The 12,259-nt window shown below is 35.4% G+C and overlaps 1 protein-coding gene and 1 pseudogene across 1 annotated transcript; both read right to left on the reverse strand.

The window, feature by feature from the left end:
- Positions 1 to 198: 198 nt before the first annotated feature.
- Positions 199 to 6,227, reverse strand: LOC121804812 (lysine-specific demethylase JMJ25-like). The gene is made up of 14 exons (XM_042204492.1): positions 5,466 to 6,227; positions 5,225 to 5,361; positions 4,755 to 4,857; positions 4,535 to 4,667; positions 4,387 to 4,450; positions 3,192 to 3,924; positions 2,382 to 2,711; positions 1,676 to 2,212; positions 1,504 to 1,573; positions 1,339 to 1,424; positions 1,117 to 1,236; positions 956 to 1,024; positions 554 to 656; positions 199 to 459 (listed from the first exon to the last, which is right to left on the reverse strand). Exons 1-13 carry the CDS (start codon positions 6,066 to 6,068, stop codon positions 648 to 650), a joined length of 2,994 nt encoding a protein of 997 aa, XP_042060426.1. The 5' UTR covers positions 6,069 to 6,227; the 3' UTR covers positions 199 to 459; positions 554 to 647.
- Positions 6,228 to 9,123: 2,896 nt separating this feature from the next.
- LOC121803198 lies at positions 9,124 to 11,100 on the reverse strand (annotated as a pseudogene).
- Positions 11,101 to 12,259: the final 1,159 nt, after the last annotated feature.

The following is a 12,259-nucleotide window of genomic DNA, read 5'->3' on the forward strand; positions in this document are numbered from 1 at the left end:
GGAAATAACTCAATTATGAGGAAATTTTTCAAAAATAGAAAAATGACTCAAACTATGAGGGAACGGAGATATTACTTTTTCAGTCCATAACCTAGTTTTATTTTCTACGTGATTTTTGTTTTCTCTCATATTTATTCATCTTCAGCCGTAAATACTGCAACTGAGAAATATAATAAAGTTACATTTTACAGCTCTTAATAATTGAATAGTTGCATCTTTATGTATCTAAATACTCCGTTTACAAGAATGTAGCACAGTTTGTATCGAATACCTAAAAACTAATCTGAATGAAATGAGTTGGATCTACATGGTAAAATTATTTATGTACATCAATTTTCTAGAACACATTTAAAGAATAAAAAATTGATTGAATTGGTGTTCTATTCTGTGCATCTTCGAACTGGTGGACTTGAACGACATGCATAAGGTCAGGACTATTGGAATGACATCTACATCAATCTGTAAGAAATTAGGGACGACATTAGCGACTCATGAACTTTTGCAAACTTGAAATGCAGAGCAAGCTTCAAATTGCATAACAAAAGTTTGCTACCTGCCTCCTGTCGACATACGGAGGTTTTATTCAGTTCATCATGGTGAATTTTGGCAGGCGTCACATGCTGATGTCTACAAGAACTAGGTTTATTTTATTTTAACTGCAACAGACGAATATTATTCAGAAACTAGCATCAGCAACGATATAGAAAAGAAATCAATAGACAATATGGCTGTGCAGAGATGCTATTTAGATCCACTATGTCACGAGGGAGAATGCTACAGGATTGATTCCATGAAAATATTCTAAGATTATGCACTGAAAATAGCCAAACATTGAGGGTGGCTGCAATCAACCAGTTTGGTGGCAATACCTAGGCATTGTAAAGTTATCCAGATTTTTTCTTGGAAGAGCTATAGATTGGCAAAGTACTAAAAGCTAGAGAAGTGAGGTGATTACTTGGTCCGCAGCATGGTTGCACAAATCTTCAATGGCAGCACTAATACTGTGGAGAGACATTTTCTCCACCTGTAAAATTAATTTGCAAAGCTATAGTTAATCCCAAAATTGATCGATAAAAAAACTGGAAGCAAGTATGTGTTGGATGATTGGATCTTTACCCCCATCACTTTTCTTTTGGCTTTGTGTCGGGTAGGAAGAAGACGAATCTCATCATTCAACTGAATGCAATGAGCAGCATTTTCAGGAGAGATGAAGTCCACCACGATATTGACACATGACTGAAAAAGTAAAAGAGCTGCAAATGGTAAGGAGATGATCTTTCTAGTTCTAGAACTTTAATTGCATATTTCAACCATGAAAGTGTTTGGGCCAAAAGTTACCTTGATCTTTCTAACTTGATAAGGACATCCAGCAGGAATGAAGACAGCTTCTCCAGGAGATTGATCAAAAGTCCATGGTTGAATATCTAAAAGCATCACGAAAAATGTTTATCGTAGGAAGTATGCTTGAATACAAGAAAATATAAGGTACTCAAGCATACATACCATACTCCTCTTTAAGTCTCAATTTATGATATGCATCAAGGAAGAAGTTCTGATCAAGAACAGGATGAACCTGTTGCATAAATAAAGAAAGCGATAACCCCACATGCTTGCAATTTGCAATTTCCTTTCATAATGAGAAGAAAAAAAGGAAACAAGTAAAAGAGAAGCATACATGTTTCGGATAGTGGCATGCAGGGTTGAGCTCATTTGAATGTTTACCAAGGTACTCTAAAAGTTTTGGTACATCTTGTCGGCGAAAAATGTCCCATTGGGCACCACAACAATCAGTTCCTTGCTTATCTTCACTCGAACAAGAGCTTTCTATATCTTCCTCTTCAAAATTCTCATCAAGGTTTTCAGAGTTTTCAAAACTTCCACAACAAAGAATTGATGCATCATCATCATATTCACTGTCATCAGACATGTTTCCATTTTCAACTTGTGGTGCCTGACCTTTAAGTGGCTCGCTGGAGTAAAAGGGCACATTTTCAATTCCATCAGGCGGTACTATCTTTTCACCAATGTCCTGCAATCCTGATTCACCAGTGTCTTCACTCTGCAAAGATGATTTGCCTTTCTGATCACTGGAATTACTAAATGACTGTCCACGATGGTGGTCACGAGCCTTGTATTTTTTCATCATACTCTCAATTTTATCAATCTGTTCTGGGGACACAGGAGCATCCGTAGCATAAGCTAGAATATTTACCTGATACAAATAATGTAAGTTATATCTAGATGATCCATCATCAAATCAAATGTTTAGAGAATGTACATCATCAGATACATATATACACCAGCTATAGAAAAGAATGGTTTAGAGCAGGAGTACTTGTTGATGCAAATAAAGAGATACGGCAGATTTGACCGACTCCTACCGTATCATGTGATGCATAGCATAATTTTGACAAATAATCAGCCGGCATAAGTTCTTCTGGACCTCCATATGAAAAATAGATACAAGGACCTAAGTCATGCTTTGACAATTCCTTTGGCAACTTCACACTGACATTCAATAGGCCAGACACTGGATTGACATACTCTGGAAGAGGTAAAGAACTTAAAATCTCATTGTAATGGAGAGGGAAATGCTTTTGAAACAGATGAGAAGAAAGCCATGCTTTGAACTTTAGAACTCTCTGCTGTACGCTTGCATGTGTTCTCTTCTCTAGAGATCCCATAAATATACGCTTCCGACCAATTTCCACCTGCAATAGCGGAACTGGCATTATCATAAGATGAACTAAAAAGGTATATAAATCTCAGCGTAATAAGATCCCAAAAGGGAAAATCCTATGGAGCTCCTTTTAATAATGAAGCAAATCAACACAATGTTTTGCATTTTGGAATATTATAGGCTTGTGGTCTGTGGACCTGATTGGTAGAATATAGAAAACCAATGTGAACTTTATAATTTAATAGCATGTTTACAAAGCAGAGAACTGTTAATATGTTTCTGGGTAGGTAGGTGAATGAAGAACCATATAGAGACAGGGAAAGTGGTGTGCAAGATCCGGAGTGAATATAGTTTTGCCTTCTCGCTGAATGAACATTCACATCATTATGATCTATACTGCAAATTTGTCTAAATGAATAATCAGATGCAACATTAATTACTCCATGAAAGGGTTATAAGTGGAAGTGGTGAAGTCAGATGCAGCAGAGATAGAAAGAGGCACAGTACATACCTCACACCAATCCAAACAGTTTGCCGCATTCATGCCACCTTCATGACAAGAACCTGAGCTCTTCTTCTCCATATACAAAGAAAACATGATAATTGGATCCCAACACAAGCTTGTATTACTCCTAAGCACATTTCGGACTATAACGGGGTGACCCTTACCCCAGTGATTCTGGAAATGCTCAAGGGTCTCTTGATGAAGATCCTTTACAGTTGGACTATACAGATAGTTGTTGTTAAAGCCTATTCTCTTAGATGGCTCTTTCTGCAGCTTGGGCTCACCAATGCCATAGTCTCTACCAGAGTCATTGCATAGCGAACAGCACACAGAAGCATCTGCAGTCTGAAAGTGAAGGCTATCCAGTATTTCTTCAGCTTTAACTTCGAGATCTCTAGCCCAATTAAATGGAAATATACTTCTAAGATCAAGAAGGCTGCCACCACAACCTCCAATATCTGTAGGAGGACACGGGATACTACCATCTTCACTAGTTTCCCAGTTTTGAAAGGAGATCATGGACTGACTGAGTGGCCCGCCAGAGTTATGCCTTGACATAGTCTGCTTAATTTTTAGGTCATCACCAGACGAAAGGATTTTCCTCTTCTTACAACTTCTGAGTGTACAACTTCCAGATAAACTACGTTCAGAAAGCTCCCGGCTACAACTTAAGCAAAGATTGTATGAGCACTTTGAACAAGTCCTGTGGTAGTCGACAATTGATGCATTGCATTTGTTGCTGCACTTCAAGGTAAATCACCAAGAAACAGTCACTAAGAGAGACAATTGAGCATAAAGCATGTGTGTGGGTATATGAGAGCAAATAAAGAAAGGCAAAGACCATACTGTCACTATTTGACTGCTTTTGCAATAATGTCATCACATTTAAAATCTGACAATTTATACATAATGTTTCAGTATTGTTGCAACAATGTCCTGAAGCCCAAAAATATCTATTTCTCTCTCGCTGAATTGTGAAAAGCTTAGTGTCAGCCGCCAATAGAAAATATTTTTGTGTCCAGATCACGTAAACACAAACCATCCGATACCAAAATTCAGATTTCATGACATCATTGCATAATTGTTGAAACATTACGTATGAATTTGTTGGGTTTTTATAAAATATTTATAAAATTATAGCAAAAGGGGGAAAACATTGTCACAATGTATGATTATATGGTATTTGCCTAAAGGAACTTACCAGCAGAATGATGCACTGATACCAAGCTTCGCCTGTGGAATCGGAATTTCAGATTCTTCTTTTCCTATTGCAAGTATAGATTTGAGTTATGGTTAAATAGCACAGCTATGCTACTAGCTACTACAGGATGAGCTCAGGTATCTCAAACCTGCAGCCTTAGATTCTGTTTCAAGCTCAATGATCTGATCATTATTGACTTTTTTCAGCACTGGAAAAAGCATGTGGATCAAATAAAGAAGCAATTCTTTCCTATGCAACTTCCTTCCAACTCCATAAGATTCCTGGAAAGAAGAGTTGTAGAAAAAGAGAATCTCAATTAATGTCTTGTTCAAGAACTGAATAGATATGAAATCAGATACATGCCAAACCTTATTAGTATTAGGCCTGATTTTCTGTTTCAAGCAGAGCTTACAGCCACAAATTCCACGACAGGCAGGACATTCTGCCTTCACTTCTTGCTTCTCAATATGCCTAAACAAAATTTGAAAATGTAACAACCAGTTAGCATTGAGACTTAACCTCGCACATAACCCCAAACATTTCAATGTTGATCGAGACATCAATATACACAGTGCCTATAAGAGAACATTTAGTCTCACTTTTACTGTGCATCATTCCGGAAGCTCAGTCAAGTTCTTAAGACAGTCATTAATAACATACACCACATCTAATGGTAGTGAAAAGTGGAAACACTATCTAACATTTGAATAAGGTACCCAGTTCAATGCAAACAATCAGGATATAATCTTTTTAAGCTTTATCAAGTAAACAAGGACATGATCTCTAGAAACAGATTGCAGTCAAACATTATGATTAGAGAAAGTTTAGAAGAAAAAACCTCTCTTTAATACAATCAAGGCAGAAGAACCGTTTCCTGCAAGTCAAACACTTGATCAAGCAGCGACCTTTACTTCCCCTGCACCAGTGGCATTTCTTGATTTTCTTGGCCTTCACATTCCCCGTCAATGGAAACACCTATACCAAACACAGAATCAGAGGCTGAACATTTAACTTTAAAAACAAGAACGCACATCAAAATTATATAGTAGTAGTTAAAAAAAGGAAGCAAGAAAACAAGCCTGCATTGTACTAATCGGTAAAGGTTCAATATTTTTCGAGCGAAAATGCCTCTCCAGCAACGAATGCGCATTATTAGAACCATCTCCTATTTTCACATCCAAGCTATGATTCTCCCGAATGCTTGGCAGACTCGTATGCGAATGAGAAATCGCCATGACTCCACAAGGCAATACTCTGGTTTCATCCGCTACGGAGCTCTCCTTGAGCTCCCTCTCCTTCTTCTTCTGCACCTCTCTCTGCAGAAACACTCTGATCAATTCCAACTGCAAGTCGCCTCTCTTCAACTTCATCCGCTTCAAAGTCTCATCCAACGCCTCCGACACGCCCCTTCTCCGGCTCCTCTCCGCCGCCACCCGTGGCTTGTTGGACAATTTCTTAACCCTACGGCTGCATTCCCCGTTACTATCCTCCCTCTTCTTCCCCGCATTCCTCTCCAGCTTGAGCGAGTCCGGCACTTTCTGCTTGTTCTGGCGGTGCTTCCCTTGCAGATAGTGAATATCGCAGAGCGTCTTCCCGTCCATCGCCCGCCGCTTGCATCGCCACTGACGGCCGTCCGTCCGCTTGCAGCGGAACTCCTCCGGCACCGGATCCTTATCCCGCATTATCCCCCGATGATCCGAATTAGAGAAAAAGGAGAGGTTTCGCCGTGGAAATCGAGGAAGAAGGAAATCTAGGGTTTGAGAAGGGCGAGAATTTTATTGAGAGACAAAAGTAGAAATTAGGAAAACTTTTTGCCCCTAAAACAGACGCTTCGCTTCAGCCACACTGCCACTTTAAATACTGAGAGCTCTTTCTCAATTTTATGTATAAATACAATTTACTGTATGTATAGGTTTATACGCACGCACTAAAAAGTGAACTACGCGTAGTATTGCAATGTAGCGTAGGTCCGTCTATGTACGAATGAATACCAATGAACAGAAACAGAGATGGTAAGTATTCTGTTTTTCTGATTTATTTTTTCGTGATTAATAAGGTTTGATTAATTCATTGCATGCATTTTACTTACATCTGACAGCAGAAAATTGATTTGTTTAGTAGTATACTCAAATCTGCATTTTTGGTAAGAAATAAGCAATAAATTGATTTGTGTTCTCTGGTGTATCAAAAAGACTTGTGTTGGGATTATATTTTTGTATAGATAAATTAACAGGAATTCAGAGGTTGCGTTATGGTGGAATCGAATATTTATGACTGATTTAGGTGGTCCAAAGCAGTTAAATGTAAGTAATCTGCACACTTGATTTTTGAATTATTGCTCCTACTATTGCTTCTTCATGCAGACGTTATAAGTTTCTTCTTCAGATTTTAGTTATTTTAGTATTTTACATACATATTATATGTTGGCTCTTCTACTGAGATATTTTTGCTGTCAAGTGATGATGCTTATATGGACCCATTTGTATAAAGTCAGTGTAGTGGAATTTATGGAAACATGAATTCATCTGTTTTTTTTTTGTGCAAAACTTCAATTCAGATTACAATTGCATTATTTTTTTTCTTTTTTCTTGTATGGAATGTGATGAAGCACCTAATTAAATTTCACACCCTCCGCGTTTAACATGCATTTATTTCAAGAGTAACATCTAGTAAATCTTTATATCTCTAAAGCCACTTCATTTTCTGCACATCTCCATTTTATATTGTGTTTTGCACTATGATTCACATTCACAGATGTGATGACAGTGAGCATACAGAACAAATATAAAAAATAAAATAATTTAATAGTGAATTAGTGATTGACCACACTTCGTCGTTTTTATGGGCTTTCTAGATTTTAGGTATATGATGGTTTATTAACATGTAACCCAATATTATAAATCAGAAAGTAATGTAAATTAGTCATGAGCAAAATCGGTGGGTCAAAAATTATGGACCTTCAATATTTTAGCCCATTTACAATGGGCTAATGGGCTAATCAACTTCTTCACGGACACAAAACGTTTGGTCGAATCGAATTCCCTAATCGTACGTTTAAATGTAGTTATTATAAAAATAAAAATTAATGAGGGACACTAAGTAGTACTAATGCTGAATACATCAATTAATTTTTTTTAATTTATGTCTCCAATTAATAAAATAACCAATCTTGATTATAGATTATTAACTGAAACATTGAACGTTAAACTCTAAGAACTACTACAAACTATGAACTCTAATTGTTCTCCTACCATTTGCAACATTCTTATTTGGCACATGATTTATGTAATACTCTTATTTTCTAACTTAAGTGAAAAAATATTAAAGTAAGAGAGAATGATGTAGAAAGAGTAATTTTTCTATTTTAAGAAATACTATGTCATTTAAAGTGAGACATTCTAAAAGGGAATTAATACGTAGACGTGGGAAATATATAATTATATAATTAAATTGAAATTTAAAAAGAATAAAATTAATAGTGGTGCACAAGCGCCAACAGTGAATGGTAAGTATGTTTCTTGTTCTATACATACAAGGGCTGGTTTGAGTAAATTAATATATTATAAGTACTCCATTTGTTTCTATGTTATTGTTTAACAGGTAAAATTAAAATCAAAATTGAAAAAAAATGAGATATGCTTGGTAGGTTAGATTAACTAGTAGATTAAGCTAACTTAGTTTTATTTAAAAAATCTAAATTATAATAAAAAATAATAAACTATGAATCAAATAAAGGTTAATATAAGTAAAAATAATCAATTTTTAACATTAACGGTAGTATTTCCATCACCATCAAACAAAAATATGGTAGAACCAACTTTTCACTTTCTTGCACAAATGCTTGTCACCTACTCACATCCACTAATAAGTGTTAGGATCGTCGACTGCACATTAGTTTGATATTATCCGATTTGGATTAAGTTCACACAGATTTGTTTTTAGGTCATAAAAATGCTAGAATGTCCAAAATTTTTCTCTTTCTTATGTTAGGGATGAAACTCCAATCTTTATGAAGAAGGGTCTTATCATTTGCTCATGAGTGTGTTTGGTAATACATACTTCCCTTAAAAAATAAATTTTTTTCATATAATCTTAAAAAACCCACAAACAAATATGGAAAGTTATGTTTTGGTGTTCTATTCCATGATTAACTCGTTAACCTCATGATCCTAAAGAAAACTCGTTACTATCTTATACTTGGACAAAAGATAGAGAAGTTAAATGTTGTTTTTTGTTTAATAAGCAGATCCAAAATAAAGATACGGCTAGATTATAAGTTTGTAATTAAATATTGTCAAGGAAGGAGTGCAACAAGAGCTGATTTGATCCTTATATTTTAATTGAGTAAGAAAGATACAATCATCTCAAACAAATACAGAAAGATATGTTTTGACGTTTTATTCCACGATTAACATGTACATGTCGCTATCGTGTGCCTAAAAAACTTGTTACTATGTTCTTGGATGCATTTAAAATTAGAAAAATCAAATGTTGCTTTCAGATCTTTTAGTACTACTATTTCATAAGCAAATCCAAATATAAAGCTGCGACCTGATTAGTACAAGTTTACAATCATTTAGTCTTTCTTAATTATTGCAACTTGTAGCTGGCAAATGCTAGAGGAGTATTACATAAGCTCTAAACTTTTCTTAATCATTGCAACTTGTAAATAGAAATGTAAAATCCTAAAGCATATCATCAAATAAATGAGATTTTATATTGACACTAAGTTTGAAACATGAAATACAAGCCAACATATGAATAGATTTCACATAAAAAGGAGTTGGTTTAAAAGGAAGTGTTGCCAATGAGCCACAACCAGTCAAGAGCAACGCCCGAAAATATACCAGCAAGAAGAAACATAACCAACAAATTCCCCAACGCGTTCTGCTCCGGTGCCTGCAAACCCGATCATCGTTAAAACACGAAAACATAGATGAACATCAAGCCTCGTGCACCACTACAACCACCTTACCTTATAGCCTCTTGGAGCAACCGTGAGGACACAGACCGTTAGGTATCCGTTAGTCAGCCCTAAGAACGACACCAAGAAAATCATCCACCCTTGATCCCCATACTTGGCCGTGAAATAGAAGCAAGGAATGAGCAAGAAACGCGACAAGCACGCGTATATAAGACCCTTTCTTGACTCCAACCTTATGCACCCGATCATAGGAATGTACCGTGCTATCAGGTCCCAAACGTTGTAAATTGCTACAAGGACGAGTGCATACCTGCATTTTTTTACTTATAGCAATAAATAACTCAAGATCGATTCGTTTAGTTATATACTGATACGGTGACTTACCACTCCCCTAGTCCGTGATTTTTACCCGTGTTCTCATACAAGAAGCCGGGAAAATAGACAGCGTGAGCACGTGTAGGAGGTAAATATCCAATGCGTAGTCGATATTTTGAAGCAACAACTGCTTGTTACTCAACCGATCATCATCCACCTGCAACTACAAAAACTAAACATGGTGTCAACAACCCGAATTAGGCCATCAAAAATCATTAAGTTTCTTACGTTTTTGCCATCAGCTGTCTTGATCCCGGCTGCTTCAAGATCAGCTGAGACTGTCCTCGACCCTTCAGACGCCGCCTTCCTCCTCAAATGCTTCACAATGGGCAGTTTCCCAAACACGAACGCGTAGAGCAACACACACAGAAACTCACAGAAGATGGAGATTGCAAGAAACAAAACTGCACATAGATCACTAGTGAGATAATAATAACTTGGTCAACTAGTGTACTTGAGACTATACATGTTATAAAGAGACTTACTAACTCCCTTTCTAAGACCATTATCAGTTTGATCAAAAACCGCTTTTGTCACAAGCCTCAGGCCTGCAACCAACGCCCCTGAAGCAGACAAACCGGCCAAGAACGACTGCAACGATTCACACAAAACATCAATTAACATACAATAAAACTTGTCAAGTAGAGACAAATGAAAAGACTGGACCTGCATCAAGTGAGGGGACATGAAAGATAGGTCACCAGTCATCCCACCTTGAACATGAGCATCTGCAACTCCAAAGGCAGCAACAAAGACACACACTCCAATATAGTTCCCTATCCCTCCTCCCCCCGACGTAGCCACATCAATCTTGCATGGACAAGAAGATCAGTCTAGAACTATGTTTTAGAAATTTCATGAAATGGAAGGATATATAGTGGCTTACCAAGAGAAGTCCGAGTGTGCTGAAGCAGAAGAGGGCGTAGCCAAACATGTTTCGCTTCCTTGTGTCGATGTTGGCCTCGTTGTAAGAGAGAATCGCCATTGATCCGAGGGCGAAGGGCTGGTAGACCAGAGTCAGGAGTCTGGCTGGATGGTAACTCTGCAGTTTGTTTTTGTTTGTGTTCAATTAATCATAACAAAAAAAATTATGGATTGTTTCATTATATGTTTACTTACTGGGAAAATTTGATAGTAGTAGTCTACAATTGTTAGCATGCTATTCCATGAAATGAGACACCCTAGTCCAAGAAACCAACACACCACCATTGCCTTAAACTTCCCCTGCTATTTCATATTCAAACAAAACAAAAACAAAGAAGAGGATCATTTTGAGTATTGGGAAAGGGTGAAAAATCAGTTTAAACACAGACCTCTATCCTGCTAGGAGTTGAAACAATGCTTGAATCTCCATTACTCATATTGGTTATTGTTGTTCCTCTAAACAAATGGAGAGAGAGTGAGTTGATGCATAGAGCAAAACAACTAAGTCATGACATATATGTCTTGTGTTTTTTCCCATATTTTATTAGCTATTATTTTCTAGTAACACAGCTCAATTACCTAATTTAAGATTTTATTTAAAATTGGTTAATTTTTTCAGTCATTCCTTTAAATAATCATTAGTGCACACTCTCTAAATTAGTTAAGGATAGTGATTTACTTTATATAGGGATTATTATTTTATTTATATTTATTAAATAATAATTTTTGTACTAGTATACTAGTATTAGTATATAGATATTCTTGCCCTCTTATCGATCAGGATAATAATATATTTTGATTTTTTTATTTTAAAAAACAAATCTAATCAAATTTATCTATGCAACAAATCATATATTCCAGCACTAACATATAGTACTAAAATATATCTCTAGAGATTTTATATGTTGCACATATTAATCACTTTTATTTATTTTTGGAATCCAATTTTACTAGGAGAGTATGTGAGTTTTCTCGCCGCCGTGTTTGAATCTATTTTTTCTTTACCAGGATTTCTTCTGTTATAATTTCATATATTTAACTTTTATGTTCTTAATTATTTTTATAGGATTGTGTTTTTTTATTGCAGCCCAGTAATATGGAGTATATTTTATCTTTTAAGTTTTTTTTATCCTTTTAGTTATACGTCATTTTGATAGTTAAATTTATAACTATTATAAAAAAAGATTTTCTATAAAAAAATAAAAATACAAAAAAGGAGAAAAAATATATGGTGTGGTTTAAAAGAAATTTACTTCTTTTTCCTTTTTATATTCTTATTCTTTTTATCGGATACTATACAGTAAAAACATTAAATTTAATTATCAATATGAATTAAAATATATAGTAAAAACATTAAATTTAATTATCCAAATTGACTAGTAAATAACTTACTTCAAAATTAAATAGTATTCCATATTATCGAAACTAAATTATGATAAAGTTAAAACTACAAATTAAAATGTTACAAAGGAATGACTTCAGTAGATTTTTTTTAGTATAACAAGAAATAAAACAATTGTAAATGAACGAAAATTTAATTATGAAATACTAATATAGTTAAAAATATAACTAAATTTTTTTTTCTTCACTTTTCAATTCTTGATTACTTTTCCCTATTCGATGAAAAAAATCTATAATCAATAAAGAAAA

This window comes from Salvia splendens, chromosome 5, assembly GCF_004379255.2.
Source record: "Salvia splendens isolate huo1 chromosome 5, SspV2, whole genome shotgun sequence".
Taxonomy (NCBI): Eukaryota; Viridiplantae; Streptophyta; class Magnoliopsida; order Lamiales; family Lamiaceae; genus Salvia; species Salvia splendens.